This window comes from Excalfactoria chinensis, chromosome 3 (genome assembly GCF_039878825.1).
Source record: "Excalfactoria chinensis isolate bCotChi1 chromosome 3, bCotChi1.hap2, whole genome shotgun sequence".
Taxonomy (NCBI): Eukaryota; Metazoa; Chordata; class Aves; order Galliformes; family Phasianidae; genus Excalfactoria; species Excalfactoria chinensis.
Genome location: NC_092827.1, coordinates 5,564,502 through 5,589,963, shown reverse-complemented (window position 1 = coordinate 5,589,963; position 25,462 = coordinate 5,564,502). Strand labels below are relative to the sequence as shown.

The following is a 25,462-nucleotide window of genomic DNA, read 5'->3' as shown; positions in this document are numbered from 1 at the left end:
GAGCAGCCCCAAGTCCTATGGAATATTTCAGCTCTTCCCATTTCTCCCTCGCCTTTGAAAATTCTCTCCCATGCCCACAATACATACAAGAATTATTTAAGCCTGGCTGGATAAAAAACTAATGACGTAACAAAAAGCAAAGCCTGTATGCTGTCCTCCCCCACATGTGCTTCAACAGGCTCAGCCACTGATGGCACCACAGCGCTTCTTAATCACTCACAGCTCAAGCACAGAAGGAGCACATCAGGCCAATACTACAGGACCTATTTTACAAGGTTTCGCTCTTCTTGGAGCTCATCAGCTGTAGGTAACGGCCCAGACAAATGGCACTGCCTTTTCTATGGATGCCCCATCCCTGGATGCAATGAAGGCCAGGCTGATGTGGCTCTGGGCAGCCTGGTCTGCTGGTTGGTGACCCTGCACACAGCAGGGGGTTGAAACCAGATGGTCATTGTGGTCCTTCTCAACCCAGGCCATTCTGTGATTCTATCAGTGGGAGGAGCCCATGGATCCAACTCCAGCTAAAGCCACAGTCCTCGCTCTTGCCCCAACCACAGCCACCATCCCAAATCACACCATCTGTTCTTCCCCAAGCACCACCACAGGCATCTCCTGCCACGTTATAAATCATAGCCTGAAATGCTGTCATCCTGGTTCCGTATCTGCAACTTCAAGCTGTTGCCTCACTGCTTCCTAATTACTTTAATTTAGGGACTAAATAAATCAGCTTCTGAGCTATCAAAGGGACGTGCTGCTTTTTTCCTCTTGTTTTGGGGTTGCTTTTTAAATACTCCATTTGGTTTTCTGTCGTAATTCCACTCATGAGACATCCTCCAAAGGAAGCTCCGATACCCTGAAGATCTGATAACCACTATCAGGCGCTGTTTATGACAGAATGCTGCAGCCCCATCAGCTACCCAGAATGCAAATACAAGTTCATTTATGAAAGATTAAATAGGAGTTCGCTTTGCATCCTGATGTTCACTTCTTTCAGACTTCTAAACTTCCATGGTTCCCATTTTCATTTGATGTCAACAATTTTCAATGGTTTGTTTTATATTAAAGCCTAAACGTGACAACGCTGCTGTCCCACTTCTTTGCTCCTCTCTTCACCTTCCATTCTCATGTGGTTCAAACTCTGATCTCCCTTTAATCAGCAGTCAAACACGAATGCATGTAAACGATTAAAAGTACTCCACTAAAAGTACTCCATTAAAAGAAATCCATTAAAAGTTGGGTACAGGTTGCCCAAGGAGGCCGTGGATGCCCCATCCCTGCAGGCATTCAGGGCCAGGCTGGATGTGACTCTGGGCAGCCTGGTCTGGTGGTTGGCAACCCTGCACATAGCAGAGGGGCTGAAACCAGATGATCATTGTGGTCCTTTTCAACCCAGGCCATTCTGTAATTCATTCTATGATTCTTTACTTCACTATATCTCTTACCAGGAAAAAAGGAGAGCTCCAGAAGTTATTTCAGGGGCATACGTTTAACAGGTTTAAGGTCCCTTCCAACCCAAACCATTCAACGGAAACCCAAGGAGAGAAAAAGAAGAGCCACTCACGCAAACAGACCACCAATGCCTTCTTTCAAAGCATATTTTACACATTTCTGATCATTCTTCTAGTTCAACTCCAATTTCAAACTCAGTTCCCAACCCTGAATGGAATTCATTAAAGCATAAGTAATGGTGCACGGAAGTATTAAGAATGCTTTGATATGTCACCTCAATATCTACGCCAACCTGACAACAGAGCATCCATGAAGAACCACATACACCTTCTGGTACTACGGATCCCAAACAAAGCTCAAATGCTTGCTTAAGATCTTCACGAGCCATCATGAATGGCAGTTTAGAAGAGCATCATCAAGAAACTCCAGATCAAGACCAAGACTGTATTGAATTACATTGCAAAGTCACAAGTGTTTAATGGTGCACGTTTCATACACTCAAACTACTAAGAACTGAGACACAAGTGGGGATTCATCTCAACATCACATTCATTTTTAAATAGATAAGTTGGCCAGCCAAAGTTACCCAACAGATAGCACATGACAAAGCCCCTTCCCATGTCTTCCACAATAAGTTTACCTAAAAGGTTCATTGGCACATCCTGTTACACGGCTGTACTGCTTTAGCACAGCTGAGAGGTTCAAACACTTCCATTCCTTTTAGTAAAGGAATGGAAGCCCACAGGTCTGGTTTAGGTTGTGGATGCCCCATCCCTGCAGGCATTCAAGGCCAGGCTGGATGTGGCTCTGGGCAGCCTGGTCTGGTGGTTGGCGACCCTGCACATAGCAGGGGGTTGAAACTGGATGATCATTGTGGTCCTTTTCAACCCAGGCCATTCTATGATTCATTCTATGACTGCAAGAGACACATGAAGCTAAGCTTAGGCTCCTACTGATAACCTGTGCCTATCTAAACACTAAACCAAATGTGCACCTTACAATCATGATTTCTCTTCTTTGGCACTGAGAGAAAAACCTGAAACGTAACTCAACATAAATGTTACGGATTTAAGTCCTTATCACCAAATCTCACCATCCTGAAAGCACGAAGTTAAAGAGCAGCAGTGATAAGGCTAAGAGAAGCAGGCTGCGCTCAGAGGGGAATGCTGAGAACTGTGCCAACTGGAAAAAGTCTCCTTTCCCACCAGGCAAAGTGTTGTGCAACTGCAATAGCAGCGCCGACCCTACAGACTGCCCACAGCTGCACCGAGGGAGTTGCCTTCCCTTTTAAAAGGAGTTTTCAAAGGAAATGATATGCAAAGAGCCTTCTTTGAGAAATAAACAGCTTGTAAGAAGAGCAGCCAGCTGATGAGTGGAAGCATGAAGCCTCTCCCTGAAGGATCCTGGTTAGGAGGGATTGGAAGCTGCCACTCTTAATGCCACCCTGCGGTACTGAGTGCACAGTATATACAGGCTGATAGAAAAAGCCTGTGTGTTTTACTAATGACGCCACAAAATCCCTTCGTTTTGCATCTACCTAAGTTTTCTATACCACTCATCACTGTTATTTATGTTAGTACTGACAAATAATGTGACGGGCGAGAGGGCTAAGTGCACCACCTGCCTCATGGACAGCAGGAGTTTCCTCTTCCAAACTGCCTGCAAGAAGAGCAGCAGCAAGAGCTGGGGGCAATCCAGAGTCCACTGCTATCATAGGATCTGCATTCCCAACAACACAGCAAGTCAGGCTGGGGACTCACAGGGCTCTCAGGGACCCACAAAAGGAAAATAAGAACCCCCTGCACGAGAAGCAGCAGAATCCCATGGAGGACTTATACAACAAGATGGTACAGTCAAGGCAATAGCAGCTTGGGACAGCTACCTATGGAGGAGCATCCCGGGCAGAAGAAGGCACAGAAGGACTGCAAGGCTCAGAATAACAGTGTAGGAAGCATGAGGTGAACTGAGCAGTCTGGCAAATACCTTTGGAGAAAGTGCAGCACAGACCACAGCCAGCCTGACTAACAGCACTGGTTCTGGTGAGAGGTTACAGCTGGAACTGCCCTACAGAGCGATTAATCCTTTCCATCTTCTCTAGCTGCTTGTCAGTAACAACACCCTTTTACCCAAACTCTCCACCAATCTAAAACATCCTTTGGAAACACAGAAAGCAACGGCCTCAAACAGACGCTTCTGGGTTACCTCCATTCCTTCGAGTGCAGTTTGTAACATCAGCTGGCAGTACAGGATCACGCACACTTACCAATGAAAGGCAGGGGGAAAAAAAACAACAACCCAAGTCATTCTTCAGGCCAACGTTTCTCACATTTCCCAACATGGAAATGCAAATTTAACTTCTTTTTTTTTTTGCCTGGAAAGCCACAGCAGCCAACAGCAGAACAAGGAAACTGACGCACTGCACACTCAGCTTCAGGAACGGTGAATAAGAAAACTGAAAGTACAAAGCGTTTTTAAAGAGCAGCACTGCACAGCTGATGACCAAACTCACGGCAGTGGCTCGGGTGTTATCAGAGGGTTCTCAAGCAGCACACAAACCATTGGCAAAGGGCTCCCCAGCCTATTTGGGGCTCAACGATCCTCTATGAATAAGGGGAGCGCTGCACAGCAGTACGGCTCTCCAGGTCCATCAGGTTGCCTAGAGAGGTGCTGGATGTCCCTGCAGACAGCCAAGGTCAGGCTGGATGGGCTCTGAGCACTGATGGAGCTGTGGGTGTCCCTGCTCAGCGGGACAGCTGGCCTTGAAGGGTCCCATCCAACCCTAAGGATGCTCTGATGACCATGAGCCCACAGACACAGCTCCGTGCGCATCAGCCCAGCCGCAGCTCATTACCTGGATGGCACACGGAGCCTCTCAGGGCAGCGGCCACCTCAGCTCCTTCTGCCAACATCGAAGGACAACCTGAAAAACAACCAACCACACGAGAAAAAAAGAAAGAGCCACCATAAAGCTCTGCAGGAAAACAGCCGCTTATCGTCCCCCTGTTCTGCTTATGCTAAGACCCAACTTCTTGATGTACCCTTAGAGGGAGGCTCCACGTTGGCTGCCGATGTCACGGCCTGGCCGGGCGCTCCCACCCCAACCCGGCACGGAGTGTGGGACGAGTGTGGGACCACGCCGCCCTCCCCATTTCCCGGCTCCCGCTGCAATGAAGCCCGCCGCCGATTGCGCAGCCCGACCCCGACAGAGAACACGGAGCGTCCCACGTGTAGCCGCAGCCCCGCTCAGGCCACGCACCTTCACCGGGATGGCCGCCCCGCTCCGCCCGGCCCGCATCCACCGCCGCTCCGCCTCGGCGTCCCCACTCCGACGGTCCCCGGCCGCCTCACGGCGCGCAGCCAATCGCAAGGCGCCTCCGCGGGGGCGCGCGCCCTCTGGCCAATCCTACCCCGCCCTCTGCCGCCGAGAGCCAATGGCTGAGCGAACCCTCGAGCCTCGCCCCTCCTCCTCGCCGCCACAGCCAATCGTCGAGCGGACGCTTCTCCGGCGGCGGACGTGCGTGCGCTCGCCCCGCCCCTCAGCCAATCAGACGCGCTCTTCGTCCCCGGGAGCGCTCGTGCTCTCCAGCCAATCAACAGCCGGCCAAGCTTCGCGCGCTCCCGTCTGAGGCGCAGGCGCAGTGGGCGGTCAGCGCTGCTCCTCAGGGCGCTGAGGGGAGGTAAGGGAGGTTTGTGCAGCAGTGTCCGCTCCAAGGGGAGCTCCTGAGGGCACATCGAAGAGCCAGAGCGTGAACATTACACAACCATCGCTTGTCTGAGCTCACTGCGTGGTGACAGCGGGTGAGACGGACCCTCCTTCATCCGGCATCTCCAAATGTGACCGTGGTTCATGGTGTGATTAGAAATGGCGGACTGGAAGGGTCCAAAACCATCTCCTTTGTGCCACTGACTGAGTCAGTCGGTCTGAGCCTAAACTCACTTGGCTGTGATGAGACCGGCCCAAAAGAAGCACGAGCTACAGGTAAGGTTGGGAGCGGCCTCACCAAGGCACTGCAGTGACACGTTTGCTGTCCCCGTTTTGCTTGACGTCGTAACTGAAGGACTTTGAATTCTGAATGTAGGTGTTTTTCAGACCAGCAGCTGAGTACCAAAGAAAAGCCCCAAAGAACATCCCTGTAGCCTTTAATCGATATGTGTAGATAGAGGTACCTCCAGCTGTGCATCCAGAGCTGCTCTTCCATCTCATTCATACCCCCACTTAACAGCCGACACAGCAACTGAGATAAAGCAGAAGCTGCGTTCAGGAATGAGGAACAGCCTCTTTTTTGTTCCTTTCTGGTGTGACAAGATAATTACTTTGCTTGAGCCCTGGGTGCGCTTCTTCTCTATATTTAGACATCGATTCTGCGGCGTTTCTTTCACTCACAAGTTTTGGGGTTGGCTGCAATTTGGCAGAGAACAAAACAAACCAGATGATGATGATTAAACTGAAAGCAGCCCGTTAAAGCAGAGATGAAACGTCCAAATGTAAAGGGATGGCTTCTGTACGGCTCCCTCCCAGGGCACTTAGCACAGCAGGCTCATTATCCTTAAGAGCTGTACGGAGAGATGGAGGAAAACCAGTGTAGGAAGGCATGGAGAGCTCAGGAAACGGGCACTCAGGTGAAGTAAAGCAGAGAAGACAAAGCTTGAGAATCAACCTGGTGTAGTGGGAGATGTTCCTGCCTGTAGCAGGAGGTTGCAACTGGATGATGCCCAAGGAGGCAGTGGACGCCCCATCCCTGCAGGCATTAAAGGCCAGGCTGGATGTGGCTCTGGGCAGCCTGGTCTGCTGGTTGGTGACCCTGCATATAGCAGGGGGTTGGAGCTGGATGAGCATTGTGGGCCTTTTCAACCCAGGCCATTCTATGATTCTATGATCTTAAAGGTCCCTTCCAGCCCTGTGGGACTGTGATGGTACAGTAATAATGAGATATAACCATCAAAGAGTAGAACAAAACAGATGGAAAAGCGGTGCCGAGGACGTGACATCACCGCCGACACAGACAAGTCAGTGAAAGCAATAATTTAAATGACTCATAAAGAAATGCCTGGACTCCAAAAGTCTTTTCCTTAGGATAACAGGTCCATCAAATGCTTCCTAGAGCACTAAGCCCACTGCCTTGATAGAGATGCACGATGATACCCTTTGTAAGTTTCTGTTCTTTAACCTGCACTTTTTGGCTTCTTTCTTACCTGTCAGGGATTTGTCCTTTCCTGGTCACCTCCAAGTCCTTCAGCACATCTGTTGCAGTTTGAAGCGCAGTCATTCTTGGACACAGGGGAGCGGAGTCACACGCAGTAAGTGCTTCATTGCCTTGGGCAATGCACTGAGTCTGTCTCTGCTGCCAATACACAAAGTGGACTTCCAGAATTGTTTTTCCTTCCCCGTGGCTAAATCACACTGACAGCTTATAATTACAGGATATGATTAATTAGTATGTCAAGTTCCTTCTCATCCCATTAGTTCCACTTACTGTGCACCCACTCCTGGAGCAGCAGGTTGCGTTGTTGCCCCCAGACACCTTTGTGTGCTGTTGGGTATCACTTTGAGTTACAGACGACCAGTTTTGTCTGCGCGCATTGCTGAGATTTCCCAAATCTGTGCTATCAGTTTGTTTTCTTGGGATATTCCTGACATTTGGTGCTGATGTCACTGATAAAAACCAGTAAGATTCATGGCTGGACTGCTGAGACACTTCAGTAGGATCCTCCATCCAAACTGATTTCCTGCTTTAGGCCTATCCATATTAAGACCCTTTAAACCAGTTCTTTATTTTATAAGCATCTCCTCAAGCTTTGCTACCAGGTTTCCATGTGGTTTCCTGTACCACCTGTATTGCTGAAGACACATCTTACTTTTTTTCTGAGCAGAAAAACACTTACACTGGATTAGCCTGCACAAACCTTAGGCGAGATTGTGTTGTTTTCTCTCCCAGTAGATTTTACTTCAAAACTTCCAGAACCTTGCATAGAGAATCATAGAATCCTTAGAGTTGGAAGGGACCTCTGAAGGCCATCCAGTCCAGCTCCCCTGCAATGAACAGGGAAATCACAGCTCGATCAGGTTGCCCAGGGCCTGGTCCAGCCTTGCCTTGAAAGTCTCCAAGGACAGGGCATCAATCACAATATTAGGTATCCTGTTCCAGAGCCTCACCACCCTCACTGTAAAAGGCTTTTTCCTTATATCTAACCCTGTAATATATCAGTGAGAAGCAGTCCCAGGCTTTCTGTGTGTTCCCAGGCACCCACTGACTGCACTGAGTTGTTAAGTGATTCCAGTTATAAGAGACATGGCTCATCTTTGTTCATCGGGGTCCCTTAAAAAAACCAAGAGGTAATCACTGAAAAATCAACATTAGCAGCACTAACGGCCATAAAATCATACGCCTTTTATTTAACATAAAATGAAACATGAAGATAAAATACACAATTGCCCATGTGCTGAAGAACTACGGTATTTTACATTCATTTATAAAGCAGGTAGTTTTACATGACAAAAAGAAGGGAGAGGAAAGGGAACGGAATCTGCAGTAAGACAGAAGCCACGGGGCAGGCTTTTGCTTGTCCAAAGTGCTGCCTCCTATGGGCACCGATCTTCAAGTGACAGGTTAGAAACTGGCCGTTCTTAGCACTCCTTTGATCCCTCTTAGTGCTGCTGAGAAGCTAAGGTGGAAGTTTACAGAGCAAAATGAGTGACAACGTGTTGAGGAAACACCCTTGGCTAAGAGGTACAGCTGCAGCACGATGGACCATGTCTGTCCCTGCTGTCTTGCTCCTTTGCAGGAATGGGCCCACACCGTTTTAAATGCCTACAGCTTACATTACTATATCCACCCCACCCCCCTTCTTCTTTTCTTTCTCTATTGCCAGATTTCTAAGTGAAATTTAACTTTCCAAGCAGACAGCAGTAGGGTGAGGGCTCACTGATGTGCAGATTTAGGGCAAAGGAAGGGAGCTACCACCCGTCAGTGAGGGTGGCTGCTGGCAGGCACATCCCTTGCACACCTCCAGACACACAATAAAGGATTGTACCCGGAACCTCCGTCCCTGCTGCCTGAGGCAAAGGAACAACACCTTCCACATTGAAGCCACAGGTGGGCCAAGAGCACAGCCCTGCCCTGAGCAATGAACACTGCAGCATCTGCTAACTGAACGGTACAGGAGACAGACGGGGTAAGGTTTAAATCAGGGTAGGGAGGGATGGGAGATGCAGCAGTACTGGGGAACAAGGAATGTTGTTTTTTCTTTTGTCAAAGTGCAGCAGATCGAAACACGTTACTAGCGTATATTTTGTCTACCCCATAAATCTTAAATATGAAAACAAACATGAAAACAGCCCTAATTCCATCTCACATCTGTGGTGCTTCCCAAGGTGTAAACGTCAGCACAAGGCTGAGGTGGAGCTGGTCTTGCTACGTATGCATGGCCAACATGGCTGTGCACACCTATACAGATGCACACACATCTGCACAGCCCCTGTATGCACACCCATCAGTGGGGCTTCCTGATAGTGCGAGTGTTCAGAGTGGAAGGCCCAGCAGACAGACAGGGATGCTCTGGAGCTGTTTCTACCCTTATCTCTGTGACAAATTTGTGTGCAGAACTGGGGCCAGCAGCTGTGTGGGCTGCAGATCTCAGCCTGCAGTGCCCTGCTTGCCCTATAGAATCATAGAATGGCCTGGGTTGAAAAGGCCCACAACAATCATCTCATTTCAACCTCCTGCTGTGTGCAGGGCTACCAGCCACCGGACCAGGCTGCCCAGAGCCACATCCAACCTGGGTGGATGTGCCCATTGGGGAGTACTGTGGCCAGTACATCTCGAGGATCCCACTCCAGTGCAGCCAAGTGAATTCACTCCGCTCCCAAAAGCTGCAGGGATGTATCGTCCCTTACAGCAACACTTTCACCCCAATTCCTACAAGCAGCAAGACCAATCTGCTTAGACAGTGCTCCCTTGAAATCACTGGACTTATGGTATGTTGTCTGAATTCCCCCTCGGCACCCCGTGGTGCTCACACAAGCAATGGAGCTACTGATCGCCATTGCAGTGGCACAGCAAAACTGAGTCGCTTCGGATTCTCTTTTGGTTGAGCAGCTTCAATGTGTCTCTTTGGCTATGAAGGTAGCGTTGTTTATGGGAAGGATCCGTCTCAACTTGTCTCCTTGTTCTGCTGGGTGGCCGTGAGGCAAAAGGAACAGATACTGATGGAACGCAACAGGACACAGGACTGAAAAGGTTCTGTACACTCCATCTGAAGCTGCAAAACTCTCCCAGATTCCTTCAGCGCTGAACTCCTGCTTTCCCTGCAGCCTCCCTCCTCGTGTCCTCCCTCCCTCTTCTCTTTTCTTCCCCTTTTAACATTATTACATGCTCAAATCCAACCAGCTCAAATACTTTTTAATACACTGAAAATGTAAAATAAAGAATATATGAAGTACATACAGTATATATATACATATTTCAAATACTTAAAATTCTTACGTAAAATATGATTTTTCTATATTATTTGTGTAAAAATACATTTTAAAATGGTGTCAACTCGATTTTTCTGTACATACCCTCTATTCCAATTTAAGTCCCTTTTAAAAAGGCGAAAGACAGACAAAGGTTCAGCATCTCCGCGCTGCGTTTACAGGCCTGTTGTCAAAACCAGAATAGCTCGTGGTAAACAGTACTGGATTCCTTCTCTTTAACAACTCCCACATTTATTGCATCAATGGACAAAACGGAATCTTTCCAGTTCTCCTGCTAGTGAAACTCCATGGCCTTGCTGAGAAACTGTGTGCTCTCCATACCCTGTTCTTCTAGTTCATAAATCATCCTTTGTCTTTGTGTTTGTTTTTTTTACAGATACTAAAATATATATTACTTAAAATATATTACTGTAAGCTCTTAAAATTGATCTTCAGTTATATCAAAGGTATAGCATTAAAAAAAAACAACCCCAGTTAAGGAACAGAACTGCGGATGTTGTGATCGCAGCAGGTGCCTGAGATGCTCCCCCAGTCGGACTCCGGTGCTGCACCAATGGAACTGCCAGCCCCATGGAGGGACTCCCTGCAGCCTCCTGCGCACCCACAATGGGATTTGGGAAGCTGAAAGCCCTGCGCAGAGCCCAGCACACTCCTGGGCTGACCCAGCCATGACTGCATGGTGGAGGTTTTGGACAGCTGAGCCTGAGCTAATCCCAAGAAGACAGGAGCCTCCCCAGGGCTTCAAGCATCCAACACAGAGCGACCACTGACTGGTCTTCTGGGCACTTCTCTGAACAAAACCCAATATTTCCTTCACCAGCAGGTGGCAGAGCTCCTTGTCAGCCCCCAAGCGGCTCAAAACCACCGCTGGACTGAGCATGGTTGGCACAGAAGAGCCAGCGCCCAGCTCGACCGTGGCAGCTCCCATTGGGCAGGACGCAGCCCCAGGACATAAAGGTGCCCCCCTCAGTCCCAACCTGAGGACTCACCTCCCAGATGTGACCCAACGCTGTGCACTACACAACTCCACTGACCGTGCAGCTCCTCAGCACGTTGGCCTTCCCTTTTGATTTAAGGGCATCACAATTCCAAATGGATTTCCTTCCCTGTGCTCCCAACCCATACCTCAAAGCCTCAGCTCATCTGTGGACTTCCATTATGCTCCTCCATCAAAACAGCTTGAACGAGGTGGGTTGTTTTTTTGCACTGGAAAGTTAAATTATGTTGCTCAGTTTGTATTTCTAGTTCTCAAGCTGCGGGACTTGGATTGTGGCTCAAGAGGAAAAGTATAAACCTGAGCATCTCTTCCTACTCAAGCTGCTTCTACTGCCACAAAGAGTCTGACATCAGACGTTGTAAAATATTTAGTATCAGATCTTATCTGTTATAGAATCATAAAATCATTTAAGGTTGGAAAAGACCTCTGATATCAAATCCAACCATCAACCCGTCACCACCATACTCAGCAAAACGACGGCATTTCCTGTAGAATGCCATTATTTAATACCCGGGCTCCAAAATCTGTTGTTTTAAACTACGCTTAACACAAGTGAGGCCAGCAGGGAGCACTGCTACATGGACTGCAGGATGTTCCTCTTCAAGAACACATTATTCAACAACCAGCACTGTGAAACAAGCAAAGCTTTGAAGGCTTCAGGCGGAACTGTGCTTCTGTTGGTTACTGTACTGAGCTCTGTTATTCCTAATGATTTCTTGACTACTTCATGCCCTCCTGCAAACCTGTGGATGTTACTCCATCGAGTTCCACCTCATAGCTCGTAGCGTGTGGTAAAACCAAAGACATGCAGTTGAAAGAACTTACTATCTGAAAAAGGAATAGAGTAGAAGTAGCCCAGGAAAAGTGCTCATCTGTTAAAATAGAACTAAGGCACTGAACAGTTGTAAACTTCCAAGTCGTGGCATGAGATGCCCGCGTTTCCCATCCAGCCTGGCGGCCTTGCACATCTCAGTGGTCACCCTGTGTCCAAATCTGGCCTGGCTCCACTTGGTTGCTATTGCTGTATGTGTTGCAGAAACCAATCTGTGCTGCAGAGGAATGCCTGCAAAATGTAAAGGCAGCAAGGAGCTAGAGCTGCGGGGGGGAGGTGGCTTTAGGAAATGCTGAGCATGTGGATGTTCAAACACCAGGCAGCAACGTGTGCTGCTCCCTCAGCACCTCCCCTTCCCTGTTTGGAACAGCCTTGTTGGCCCTGAAGTGTTACACTGATGAATGTCGAGGTGTGAACAGAATCGATCCAATTTCTCCAGCAAAACCTCCTGGCTTTTATTTGCAGCAGAACTGGCTTTTTCAGATTCTTTTGTAACCAGCTACAGCCTTCGGGCTGGGTTACACTGGGGGATCTGCATTTAGAGGGGAATTAATGTGTCTCATGAAGGATCACATTGCCGTAACGCTTCCCTTCAGGGCTCAAGTTAACAAGGCAAAGGAAGATCCTGCTCTGCCTGGGGTACCACATGGACCCCCTTCATATGCCCATTGGAGAAGGAAGGAGGGATGCGGGCAGCGATGTGGCCAAGTCAGCGCTTCCATAGCAACCAACCCAGCAAAGCAGCCATCCCTCTGCCATCGACTCAGCCATCCAAAGCCATGGGGCTACAGCCGTGGCCAACGCTTGTGCAGCACAACAGAACAACCAGGGGTAATTGTTTTTTTTTTTTTGAGATTTAAGTGGTTTCAAAGAAAACCCTGACTGTACTTCTCATAGTTAAATCCTTTCCACCACTGGATGCCCAAGGAGAGATGTGCAGTTGGAAACCAGGGGTCCCTAGTCAATGTATGGTGAGCAAATCAAATCCCAGGACGTGCCCATCCTACGTTGGAGGATAGCACACTCTGTGGGGCAGGGAAGGAAATCTTTCTCTGCCAAGTGATTCAGCCTGCAACTCTCTTTATCATTACGCTCCCTGCAGAAACACTCAGTGCTCCCACGTGTGGGAAACGCGGAAAGCAGCAGTGCAGTCCAATGGAAAGAAGGAAAAAGGCTTTAGGACCCCAGCTCATAAAACAGCTGTCACCTCTTTCGTTTATATTGCTTCATCTTAAAAAGGCCTTTGGATTCAAAGTGAATTCAGTGCTTTTCCATCAAAAAGATACACAGATTTGTTACCTGACCAAGATCTCGTATGGCCCCCCTCCCTCCCCCAACAGTGACAACATGGGACTGGATGTGAACCTGATGTTTTCTGGGAAGAGGAGTAACCTACAGCTCCTCCATGCAATGCACGCTCGTTGCACTACATCAGAATGCAGACTGCAGTATGCTCCATCAGCCTGCCTGTCGAAAATCACTGCAGTTGAGTACCATGTAGTACCACTTTGTTAATTTGGAGTAATTGGAAATAATGGATTACGAACACCGGCACTGGGCCACAATAGAGCGCTACCAGCAGTTGGGGCAGTTTGGTTTCAAAAAGACACGGAAATGCCCGGACAACAGTGAGGCCCAATGAAGAGGCTTGTTTTCCACACTTAGCTTCATATAAAATCTTCTATAGAAATGAGTGAAGTCTGACTACGTGGAGTTTTTAATGAGCCACAGTAAGTTTCCTAGAAAACGGCAGGACAGAGGGTGACATTTAGTGCACTTCACTTGCATAATGTGCTGTGATGGTTCTCAGTGGTGGGGATGGCACCTTCCAGCTCACTTGAAACAGTGCTTAAGAAAGCAGGTTTCTGCCAAGTCCTGACAGTCCAGAAATGAAGTGCAGTTCAGCACATCTTTGTGATCTCTGCTTTAAATGGTTCCTGGGATTACCAACCATCACAGTTACTGAGTTGGTTTAGTGATTTAAATTCAGGTATCCTATGGTTAGTATAGTTGCCTTTTTCAGCAGCAAAACCAAGATACTACCGCCCTTAAAACAAGGTTACTGCAACTGACTCCTTGGAGAGGAGAGGATATGCAATCAAAACCACCAGCCAATATTGCACAACCCAGCATGCCTTCTGGGAATGGCCATGCCACGGGTGATGGGTGACTCTTGAAGGCTGGTGTAACGTCAGCACCTTCCAATTCTGACCAATTTGAACTGAAGTTCAGAGCAACACGGCAGCCCACTGAGGGGCTGTGGGGCTCTCTGTCAGCACGGACACGTCGTGCCTTGATTGCCCAGCTCCTCTCCTTGCCAAGAGAAGACCAACAGCTGAGGTTTTGTTGGGGGACTGTTACCCCATCTAGAGCAGAGCTCAGCAAACATGCTGGATAGCAGGCTAGGGTTAATGGAACTGCAGTACAAGTCAAACACTATCTCCTAAAAGATTGAAAAAATATTTTTAAACAAAATAATGTGACATATTTACATAATTCCTTAAGTGCAAACTCTTGTCACAATTCACGTAGTTGAGCTCAATTTAGACTCACTGTACAAGAAGGTGCTCTTTCTTTAATGAAAGAAGAACTCTACTCTGTATTCCTGATTCAGTAACGTGTCTCTTGTGCAAGGCAGTAAATTTCCTGTTTCTTCCCAATGTACTCCCAAAAGCAAACCCAACATGGAGCCTTCCTCTTCCCACATCACGTCCTGGTTACCGCACAACCAGGCAGGAGACACAGAGCTTAGAAGGGCCAATGCAGTCATCATGGCAGAAGGCACCGCAGCCCTTGCACATGATCATGGCTTTCAACCTGCAGTAACACTTGGAAGGGGAGTCCTCCATGCTGCTGTCTTCAGCAAAGGCCTGAACTGGGATGGTCTGGCTGTGGTTGCCGGAGTTCATGGCTTGGCTGGTGGGAATGGTGGTTACAGTCACAGAGAAGGACATGACGTTCCCCATGCTACTGGACAACTGATTGCACTCAGAGAGCCCGCTCATGAGGGAGCCCTGGTTCACGTCCGGGGAGGTGGAGACGTTTATTGTGCCGCTGTAGCTGGGCCCAATGAGCTGTGCTGCCGCAGCATCTCCTCCCAGCTTCGGAGGGTGGGGGTGAGAAAGCTGGGGAAGCTGCGGCTGCGCAGAGTCTGAGGACGGTGCAGAAGAGCTGAATTGCTCAGGGCTGCTGCGCGTTTTTCCCTTCACTGTGTGCACCATTTGCTCTTGAGCGGCCTGAATAAAATCTCGTGCCAACGCCGTTCCATCCAACGCCTGAATGTTCTCCCTGCTGCTGGCTGCCTGCTGAGGCACGGCTGCTTCTGCCTTCACGCCCTTTTTAACAAGGATGCTGTAATCTGAGGAATTTGCACCGCGTGATACCTGTTCTTTTTCACACGGAGCAGCCAGCTGGGAAGCCTGGGGCTCCTCTTTTACGCTGATGTGCTCACGTTCATCACCGGTGCTCTCATCATCCACATCTCCTTCCTCGCTGCTGCTGCCATGGCCAGGCATCTCCTCACATTCCCCAAATGCTGCTTTTGGACCACCGGCTGGGCTGCTCAGACACGAGCGAGTTTCAGGGTTCAAGGAGAAGCCTCTCCTCAAACTCTCCGAACCGCGGCCGTAGGTGGAAATGTTGAGCAGATAATGGCCAGACATAGCGGGTTTGGATGTCCTTCTGCCCATGAAACCCAGCACAAATCTCTGGCTGGTGGAGCTGTTTTCTACCTGGAAACCTGAGTGTGCGAGGTTCACTTGGGAAGGCTGAAGGACTGGGAGCAAATTCTGCCTCTGGACTCTCTTGATGAGTGTCTGAAGGATCTGCTCCTGCGTTGTTTTACTGAGCGCCTCTGCGTGCTGGTCAGCACTGGGTTCCTTTCCTGCGGGGAGCACAAATGTCCTTGGAATGTGAGGCAGAGGCCTGCTCTGGCAAAAGATCTTCCCGAGCTGCTGTGGGGATAACCCTGACTGCCTTTCACCACCCTCAGCTCCAGCACCACTCCCTGCTACACCAGGTGCTGCTACTCCTTTCTCTTCATTAGAAGCTAATGGGACAGTTTTCATTTCTGCTTTGGTGAGAGGTTTCGGCAGGATTTGCTCCAGGGGGACACTCTTGCCTTGAAGAAGTTGGGTGACCAAAGGGTTGTTGGCAGGAATACTGGAGTTTGCTTTTGGGAGGGCCCCACTTGAACTCGGATGGGTTTTAAGGCTAGGTGCTGCTGACAAGGCGTTGGAGCATAGGGCAGATGGAGCTGACACCACCGCACCTCCAGCCTGGGCTTCTGAGCTAGTGGGGGTCAGTGAAGGCATCAGAGGGGAAGGAGACATGCCTTTGGGGACATCTGAACTGGTCCCTCCTAAGGCCGCGGGTGCTCCCCTGGTGATGTTGGCGTTGCTATCTGCTGAGGACACAGTGACACAAGTTGTTCCATCCCTGACAGTTGATGCCCCACAGGCCTGGCCGGGACCTGCTGGAGCAGAAGGTGCTTTCTCTTGTTTGTCACAGCCACCAGCACACGAGGAGCCCGAAACCTGATTTATAGCCATGTTTGGGGGGCTCTGTTTGATTCTGCTGATTTGCTCTATCGCTGATACCGCTGGGGAGGAGCAGCTGGTGCCTGTATTGCCAGCTGCACTTCTGGATTGCAATGTGGAAGTTTGCTGTAGTTGTGCTCTAGAAAGACTGGGGGCTGCTGGCTGCTCCTGGGTCTCCATTGGGGAATGGGTCCCTGGGCAGCGTGGAAGAAACCTTCTCGAACTTCCCCCGCTTCCAGTTCCTGCCAGTTCCAGTGCGTTTCCTCGTGTTCCAGTTTCACCAGCTCCACTCGTCGCTGCGTTGCCTGTCCCTCCACCGCCCGCTGGGCCCCCACCGGGGCCCGGCCCTGGGACTGCTCCCCCCGAAGAAGCGGCGGCGGCGGCTGCGGCGGCCGCTGCCCTCTGGGCCCTGACCTGCTGGGCTTTGGCCTTGATGTCCGCCAAGGTTCTGGCGCCTGTTCTGGCTGGACTGATGAGTGAGGCTGGGAAACGTACCCTGGGAGAGACCTGGCCCGCAGGAAATGGCATGGGGGAGATTCGGGAAACGGGAATCTGAAAGAGAGGAGAAAAGTGGAATTGATATACAGGGAATGCTTGACCCACATCATTAAAGACAGTTTAGATAAATGCTTTCAGAGTTCTCACTTCTCATTTGAGAAGAATACAAAGAAGAAGGTCCACATCCTTTTGATGTCTGGCACACCTATTTTGGGTCTGTTATCACCTCATTAACTCAGGCTGGAAGCTCTTCCCTTGCAGGTGCTCGCTGTTCCATCACACCCCATCACTACAAAGCCTACCGAGCTCCCTCAAAAGTGACCAAAACTCAACACCTCTCACCCCTTAGTGTAGGTTTTGTGCTTAGCATTACACGTAAGCAACTCACATCCACTTGTACATCTGTGAATTGCTCTTCTACCCCTGCATGTCATTTCACTCCTTGGTGTCTTTCTATGAACTAATACTACTCTACTATGCATCTTCACATAAAATGCCAAATTTTAGTCCTGTCTTCTAACTTACGTTCTCCACTCCCTTCACCTTTGCAGTTTACTTTGTGTGATCCCTCTTTCTTCCTAAAATGGAAATGATGAGATCAGTACACTCATAGTAGTGCTTTTCTCTTATCTGTAGAGACTTAAGCTCGTATTCCTTGAAGTCACATTTGTTTTCATACATCCGCAATACCTCGCTGACTCCCAGTTACCTTCTAATCTTAATAAGAGATTAGAATTCTTAGAACATACAGAAATAGAGCAAGAGAATCATTTTCTATGCACAGTTTCTGCCTAAGGCCCCAAACAAGGGAGCTGATCTGGGCATTTCCTGGAAGCTCAATAGCAGGTGTGTTTCTTATGGCCTACGTCTCAAGTACAAGAGAACAGCGCTGTTCAGACCAAAGCCTGGAACCCTTCTGTCACTGTCATGCTTTGCTTCTGTTTTCCTTTCTGGGAACTTATTGCTTAATTCACAGAATCATGGAATCATAAAGGTTTGAAAGACCAATAAGATAATCTATTCCAACCATCAGTCCATGCCTGCAACCACTCAAGACCATGTCATCTTTTCATATGTAGATTCCTGCTAAGATTCAGCAGATAAAAGGCTTTTGGAATTGAGATGTGCCCTAAAATAGTCCTCTGATACTTCACTGCATTCAGTACTAATGATGACCACATCATTTTTTGGATTTATTTTTAACAAGGGCAAATAATTTACTTTCTGAGCTTGATATTGTAGAGCAAACTGCTGGCAGCATTCTTTCTAGACCTGTTCTTGTACCAATGGGGATACACCTACAAAGTTCCACTTGGGCTGTAGCTCCCTTTGTGATTTCAGTCCTGTAATTGCTGGAGCTTCTGGTTGAGCAGGTCTTGTAGCAGATGTGTGTGTCCAGGAGACTTCACTGAACTCAATTTCCTTTAGCAAACAGCTACGCTTTGCATTTTTGAATCAAACATTTCCATCATGGCAATAAGCAGGCAACGGAACTTGCATACAGAACCAGAACTGAGCTGACCCAGCAGCGCTGACCAACATGAACCCACTGTGTGGATCTGCCTTCCTTTCTCCTTACCTTGAGTGGGGGCACACGTGGCACCGGGGGCCCGGCAGCAGGAAAGGACTGCGTTTGGCTGCGAAACGCCGGCTGCTGCTGCTGGCACTTCTCCGCAATGCGAGGCTTCTTCTCAGGCGTGGTCGAAGCTCCTTCACTGCTCTCCGACTTCCTCTTATGGCCTTCGACACTGACCTCCATTTCTTCATTTACAGGGGGTTTCTTTTCTGACGTTGGTGGGGCGACCGCTGGACTTGTCACCTTTGCCGCTGCTTCACCTGCTTCAGGGCTCTTTGGTTTGCTTGGGGCCAAGACCGGGGCACGCGCAGCCTCCTTCACTTCCTTTGATGCAGCGTGCTTCCTCTCTTCTTCTAGCTTTAGGCTCACAGCAGGCTGTGGTTTCTCTTGGATGGGTTCTGCTTGGGTTCTCTCTTGGATTTGGGGGTCGCTGGGCTTTGCTGCACACCCAGCTGGGGAAACTGAGGCCTCGGCAGGTTTGGCTGCTTTGGGCTGCATCTCTTCTCTCCCCTCCTCTCCTCTTATCTCTTCTCCCTTTTTCACCGCAGGTGCTTCATGGACCACTTGTGCTTTAAACTCTGATGGAGAAGTCATCTCTTCTTTGACTGGCATGCATTTTGGCTGTTCTGCTGCTGGCTTTTCAGCCTCTCTATCATCGGTGCTGGTGTTGGCTGTCAGTCTCTCAGACTCTTCAGGACTTAATCCAGAACTAACAAGAAAAGCAGAATTTTTGTTTCGTGAAATATCCTTGAACAAAGCATGCTATTCTTACAGACACAAAGAGGGCTGCCCAAATGCCATACCCAAAGTAAACAGAACTTTTACTGATTTGATGCCATGATCTCTGAAATCCTTCACTGCTGTTAGTGCTTCCAAATGAAACAGAACTGGATAGCAGTGTTTAAAACCAACTAAACAAAGTACGTGAGTGTGCATTAGATTGAGGCCTCTGCCCAGATACTCCCTTTCCAAGCTGCAAACCAAAAGAATTTGGCCAACAGTAAACATTTCCTTTCCTTGTCCCCGCAGGCCTATCTCTGCCATATGCAAAGTGCCTCACACAGCCCGCATCTGAATTCAGCTCATATGGTGACATCTGCTGAAAGGGACTCTGGGCTCCTGAAAAGCATCCCCCAGTTTTGGCCAGCAGCAGAACCACTGATGTACCCTCAGCTTAGAACCAACACTGCCTGTCCCATTAACTCATCCTTATTTACAAAAGAAATGAACAAGTCGGGAATCTAATGAAGCTAGACCTGGTTGAGGGCTGATGAAAGGTAATGGTCTCCTGGGGGGTGGCACACAGAATCCACAGGAATAAGTGTGCCCAGAGGCAGTGGGGGAGGTAAAAAAGATGCTGAAGTTCCTTACCTTTGGCCATAGTAGCTCTCAAAGAAGTGTTCCTTCCACAGCTCAACCTTCTTTTCCTTTTCTATCTCCTGACGTATTCTTAGCTGCATTTCTGGTGTGAACTCACCTGCAAAATGCAGGAAGGGTCATGTACAAAACAAGCCATGGATAAAGTGAATTAGGATAATTACAGGAGCTTGCAGATGTCAGTCCTGTCTCACAGAAGCCCTCCACGGCTTTCAACATTGTAGCCCTACACTTCTCCTGAGCTGCAAAGTGTTCCTCTGCTGCCTGCCCCTTGCTGGATTCTACTGGATGGCACCTGCCCTCAAGTACATCAACTTGTGCCCACTATCTGGTGTCCTCTGCAAACTGCCCCAGTGTCACTGACAGATAATAAATGCATGGGGTGCCAAGACAGATCCGTGTGCTCCATGTGCTACCAGCATCCAGGTGTAAACCACGAGGCAGAACACCCCACTAGCTGCTCTCCCAACTGGCTGTACAGCCATTCAGACCCTAACGTCTCATGTTACATACAAGAATACTGTGGGAGACAGACAAGAGACAGGCAGAGAATCATTCAGGTTTGAAAAGACCTCTAAGATTTCCAAGTCCAACCCCAGCCCACCCCCCCATTCCTACTGCCCACCTCCCTTAGTGCGACATCCCCATTGGTTCCAGAACAGCTCCAGGGATGGTGACCCCACCACCACCCTGGGCAGCTGAGCCAAAAAGCTTTACTTAAGTTGATGTGAATGACACCTATTGATCTCTGCTTGTTCACAAATTCAGGGTTTTTTTTTTTAGGCAGTTGAGCCATGCAGGCAAGAAATAAATCCTTGCTGAGTGTTCCCAGTCACCTCCTTCACACACCCAGAAGCGTCCTCCAAGAGGGCCTGCCCCATGATGAAACTGAGACTGACCGGATTTGCATTTTCTCAGATCATCTTTTTGGTGCTTTTTGAAGGTGGGTGCAACATTTGCCTTTCTTAGTTGTGGGAAATTTCTGCCAGTCCTCACTTCCTTTTCAGGATGATGGGCAGGGGCCTTTCAGGCACTGGAAGTTCCCTTCGCTCCCTGAAACGCAGCCCATCTGCTCCAAAGTCATTTGATGGTCATTTCTACCATTTTACGCCTTGTAGAGTCTTACAATCATGAAGGTTGGAAAAGCTGTCCAAGATCATCAAGTCCAACTGCTGACCCACCCCCACCGTGGCCACGTCCCTCAGTGCCACATCCCCATGGTCCTGGAACACCTCCATGGACGGTGACCCCACCACCTCCTTGGGCAGACGTGCCCCTGCATCACTGCTCTTTAAGATAAGTCGTCCTTATTATCCAACCTGAACCTCCTCTACAAACGAATCATACTGCTGTATGGATGAAGATATCCTAAGCTTGGTGTCAGTAGACACCTCCAGACATCAGCCCGACTGCTGCATGCTTTATCAGCACAGAAGGTTCTATAGCTGTTGTGTATTTTAATCTGGTGATTAGACATCATTGTACCCTTTAGATGTGGAGTCATGAATGGATGAAAGATCTTCAGTAAAGCTTTAAAGGGAAACCATGACAGGGAATACAATTCTCTACTGAGCTGAATTTGGCTAGAAAATAACAAACCTCTACTGTCATTTCACCAACATTTTAAAAGCGTTTTTCATCCTTTTGCCATTTATTCCACAGCCTTGCTCATTTTCCCACACAAGTTCAGAAGACAATTCCTTGTTACAGTCCTTACTATGACCTGCAGCTCATAAGATCACAGAATCACCAGGGCTGGAAGAGACTTCCAAAGGTCATCCAGTCCAACTGTCAGCCAACCACCAATATTTACCCACTAAGGGGAAACCTTTCCCACCAAGGGGTAATATATCTAGGCTTGCACCCGCTCTTATGGGCTACATTACCTACAGCTGTCTTTACCTAGGAACTGATGCAGCCTTTCAGTTTCTCCATCACATTTCTTTTACGCATTCCCCACAACACTGCTGAGCTGAAAGCCTTATAGCGCTTTACTTCTTTGCCAGGGGAAGTCTTACCTTCTGACAACCTTTCCTTCCAGCCCTGGGCAGCTGAAGTGAAGAACTCATTGTTCAATGCCGAACCACTCAGCTTCATCAAACCGTCTGCCCCAACCTGGAATACATCACAAAGCAAACAGTGATAATTAGGTGCAAATGACAAAGGTCAGGTGTTGTCTGAAGACAGAGCAAGAGCTGCAGTGTTGCCACAAATCTCTCTAGAATTGGCTCTTTATCTCTTTCAAAAGGGAAGAAACCCAGCCTGAGATCCAGGAGATTGTGGCCAATTTTCTTCTTCTTTGTTTCAGCTCAACCCTCTCCAACTCTGCTGCTGCACAAACACACACAAACAGCGCAAGATACAGGTGGCAAGGAGAAGAGCAAGGAAACAGGATGGCACAACCCATGAACAGCTTCTTCAGATGCATTCCACCCTACAAAAAGTAATGGAGGACATTGCCTTGAATTGCTGTCCAGAGCAACAGCTCTGCTGTCTTCTGGGAAAAGCAAGGATATAAAAGTTATCAGGTTAAAGCAACTCTGAAATGCCTGTAATCATTATCACAGCTGCCTCTGGAAAAACAGGGACAAGTGAAGCTCAAAACTCATTTAGTCTTCAAAATGCAGTTAACCAAATAGAACAGCCAAGCTACAGTGTAGGATGTAAACGCAAAAGCATAAGGCTAAGGCTGGAACACAACATGGTGGGAAATGATCAACACACAGAAATAAATGTGGGTTTTTCTGTTAGAAACACAAAAAGATGCATTCAGTGACTTGCAGCCGCAGAGCCACTACAGAGATGTACCAAAAGAGAGGTTCCTTTCCTAATCCACAGAGCAGAACTCCAAAGACGATCCTCTGCTGCATGTATGGTGCTGCCCGTAACTTATGCTGGGGCAGAGCCCTGGGCTGTGTCTCAGAAAGCATCCACCTTGTTTGATGGAGGCACTAAGCCACCTCCACACAAACATAACACGTCCAGGACCTTTTGCGTTTGGCACATCCAATGTCTTCACCTCTTCTGGTTACTACAGGAAGCTCTGACATTGCTATGGAGTGTGTCACTGCAGGGTGGGAGATTTACTACGGTGAAATGCAAAATGCTCTTAGGAGCTAAGCAGCATTATTTAGATCATCAAAATTCATTCTTGGTCAAATTCTAATTGAATTCAAGGATAATTAAACTTTAAAGTCGGGACAGAATTCTCTTGCCATCTGCTGTGAGCTTCTTGCCAGTAAACTCCAGCTGCAAACTCCATTACATTGTACTTTGACACGTACCTCACTACTGCAAAGGCAGCAAGACTTAGAAAACAAGCCCTCCAATTATTTATTGAACTAACAAGCCCCTGATGAGTGCTGATTGAAGGTTAGAATTTATGACACAACATTACAACTCTTCCTAAATCCTAATGGATCTGCTCAAGACGGCACGCTCTGCAAAGCAGACCTCAGTGCAGCTGTGTGACCCATATGCATTATTAGTGCTTCGTGAGCTGCAGAAGAGCAGCACAGACACAAAGGCTTCATCCTGAAGCAGCTGGTTTGGCTGCATGCTGCTAACTGTACCAACAGGATTTCCACTTCCTATAGGAGCCTGCAGTAACTACAGCTGAGATGCAGACCCCTTGGGAGTGCCTGAGATGAGTTTGAATTGGCATCTAGCACTAATCTCAACAGACACAGTAAAATATCTTCAAGGGACTCCCAGATCTGATACAGGATGTGCCAAAGCCAGCCGTGGTGTCTGCAGGATGTTCAGGTTGATTCTAGGCCGTATGTGAATACATCTGAATGAACACCCCTACAACTGATGTGGAAGCACATTGCAGAATCCCATGGAAGCACAGTGCAGGAGCCCATGTTGCTCAGAAGCTCCCAGGCCCGTTGAGGTAGGAATGCTGGTGATCAACATAACATATGATGAAGGTAAAAGGAAGTATCCTTGTTCTAGCTCTAACCTTTCTGGTACTCAGCACAAACAGACTGAACTTCACTGCCTGAACTCACTGTATTTTCCTCCTTCTACAAGCAAGGGTAATGTTTGGTCTCATCTCCATCGTCCCTGGATCCAGATACTGAAGAAAACTGCTGAGATGTTAAGACTTCTATGATTCTATGACTGCTCCAAGCAGGTTGTTTTGTATCCCTCAGGATGGAATTCATCAGATCCACCTGATATGGATCCCATTCCTTCCCATCAAGTACTATTCTGGGTTTTCAAGCCCTTCTCTTCCCACACACACAGAGGTCTCAAGCACATCATCTGCAAGAAAAACTGCCTCTGTAGCTGCCTCTTGTTTGTGTGCCCAGTGCCTTTAACCTGCTGCATGTTTCAGATCAGGACATCAACTCTGTGGAGTTTACTCTGCAATCCGGGCAGAAGAAAAATGCAATTGAAAACTCACTCCATTCTCAATTTACCAAATCTAGAAATTGACAGAGGCAACAAAAGATAATGAGAAACAGAAGAAGATGGAACTGAATTCCAGTGTCTGTTTAGGTATTGGGAAGGCACCGTGCCTCTACCACTGCTGGCCCTTGTGCAGCCTGATGTACCAGAAACACTTCTCTCGCTGTAGCTGGGAACACAGAGTTGACTGAATGGAACTAAGTCACTGTTTTATCAAACTTGAATTCTTTTATCTGGTAGCAACAAATACCCAAAGGAAACAAAGAAGGATTTTCTAATATTCTGCACGGTACACAGAATAAGAAGCCTTCTCCATTAGAGATGAACGTACTAGTTGGATCTCTCATCAGATTTACTCCCTGCTGACATCAAGATCCTTCCCTCTGCCCCCAAACCATGACCCACCTGCCTGTCCACCTCTGGCAGCAGCAGCAGCAGGCGTTGCTGGCACTCTGTGGGCAGAACGGAGAACGTGTGCTTGTTGATCAGCGCCCGCAGGTTGGTGTTCACCAGGATGGAGTCGGGAGTTTCCACGTCAATTTCAGCACACTTTGTTCTCTTCAGCTGCCCTGCAAAGAACCAGAGAGAACCGAGTAGCATCTTATCTACGAGAGGATTAAAGGCTCCCAAAGAGCGCTTCAGCGGTCCATTCCAAACCTTAACTTGAAATACACCATTTACCTTTGTAGAAGGTTATATATGCAGAATGTGGGAGGTCCTTTCTATCACTGAACGCTTCCTACTGCATCATACCCAGGGTCAGTTCTTCCAGCTTTCCTAGGAAGCCTGGCCGTCTATTTGGGGGCTGGCAAGGACTGTTCTGAAAGAAGGGTTTCTACACGAGCTTTCAGCCGCACCAGTTTTCTGTTTTAAGCCTCCAGTTAAGGTCACTTTGTTCTTAGGGATTTCTCCCTGGGCTTTCCCACTTTATTCTTAATAAAAGCAGCTCATTCCGCTCGTGTTGAAACCACAAGGCCAGACAAAGCAGCAAAAATGAGCAACCCTCTTTCCTTTTGTGTGTTGGGAAACCAACAAATTCAGCATGAACTCTTACGCTACAGCCAGCTTCACGTACGTGCTACAAACTCAGGACACAAAAGCAAAGGAAGCATTTGTATCACATACACGACTCCCTCAGGAAACGCAGGTCTGTAATTTATCAGGAGCTGCAGTTTCCTGATTACAGGGTGAGCTGAAGCTGGGCTGGAGAGCAGCATCTCCACCTGGCTGCGTGGTTCCCATCTGATTGAGAGTTCAAGTGGCACCTGAGCATTCCTCTGCCTTACGTTTTTGTTCCAGTATT

At 48.4% G+C, this 25,462-nt stretch overlaps 2 protein-coding genes across 19 annotated transcripts in view; both read right to left on the bottom strand.

Moving 5' to 3' along the window:
• DTNB (dystrobrevin beta) overlaps positions 1-4,826 on the bottom strand; it is a 135,178-nt gene extending 130,352 nt beyond the window's left edge. For all 18 annotated transcript variants that reach the window (XR_011902996.1, XR_011902997.1, XM_072330818.1 and 15 more), the window contains exons 1-2: positions 4,706-4,826; positions 4,301-4,369 (exon numbers count right to left, since the gene is read on the bottom strand). The gene's annotated coding sequence lies outside the window, so the exon portion shown is untranslated. The remainder of the gene's footprint in view (positions 1-4,300; positions 4,370-4,705) is intronic.
• Positions 4,827-7,830: 3,004 nt separating this feature from the next.
• ASXL2 (ASXL transcriptional regulator 2) overlaps positions 7,831-25,462 on the bottom strand; it is a 76,322-nt gene continuing 58,690 nt past the window's right edge. Inside the window, exons 8-12 of the mRNA XM_072332391.1 lie at positions 24,565-24,728; positions 21,762-21,858; positions 19,738-19,843; positions 18,370-19,075; positions 7,831-16,844 (exon numbers count right to left, since the gene is read on the bottom strand). Coding sequence (XP_072188492.1) covers positions 14,472-16,844; positions 18,370-19,075; positions 19,738-19,843; positions 21,762-21,858; positions 24,565-24,728 — 3,446 coding nt within the window. The 3' untranslated portion in view covers positions 7,831-14,471. The remainder of the gene's footprint in view (positions 16,845-18,369; positions 19,076-19,737; positions 19,844-21,761; positions 21,859-24,564; positions 24,729-25,462) is intronic.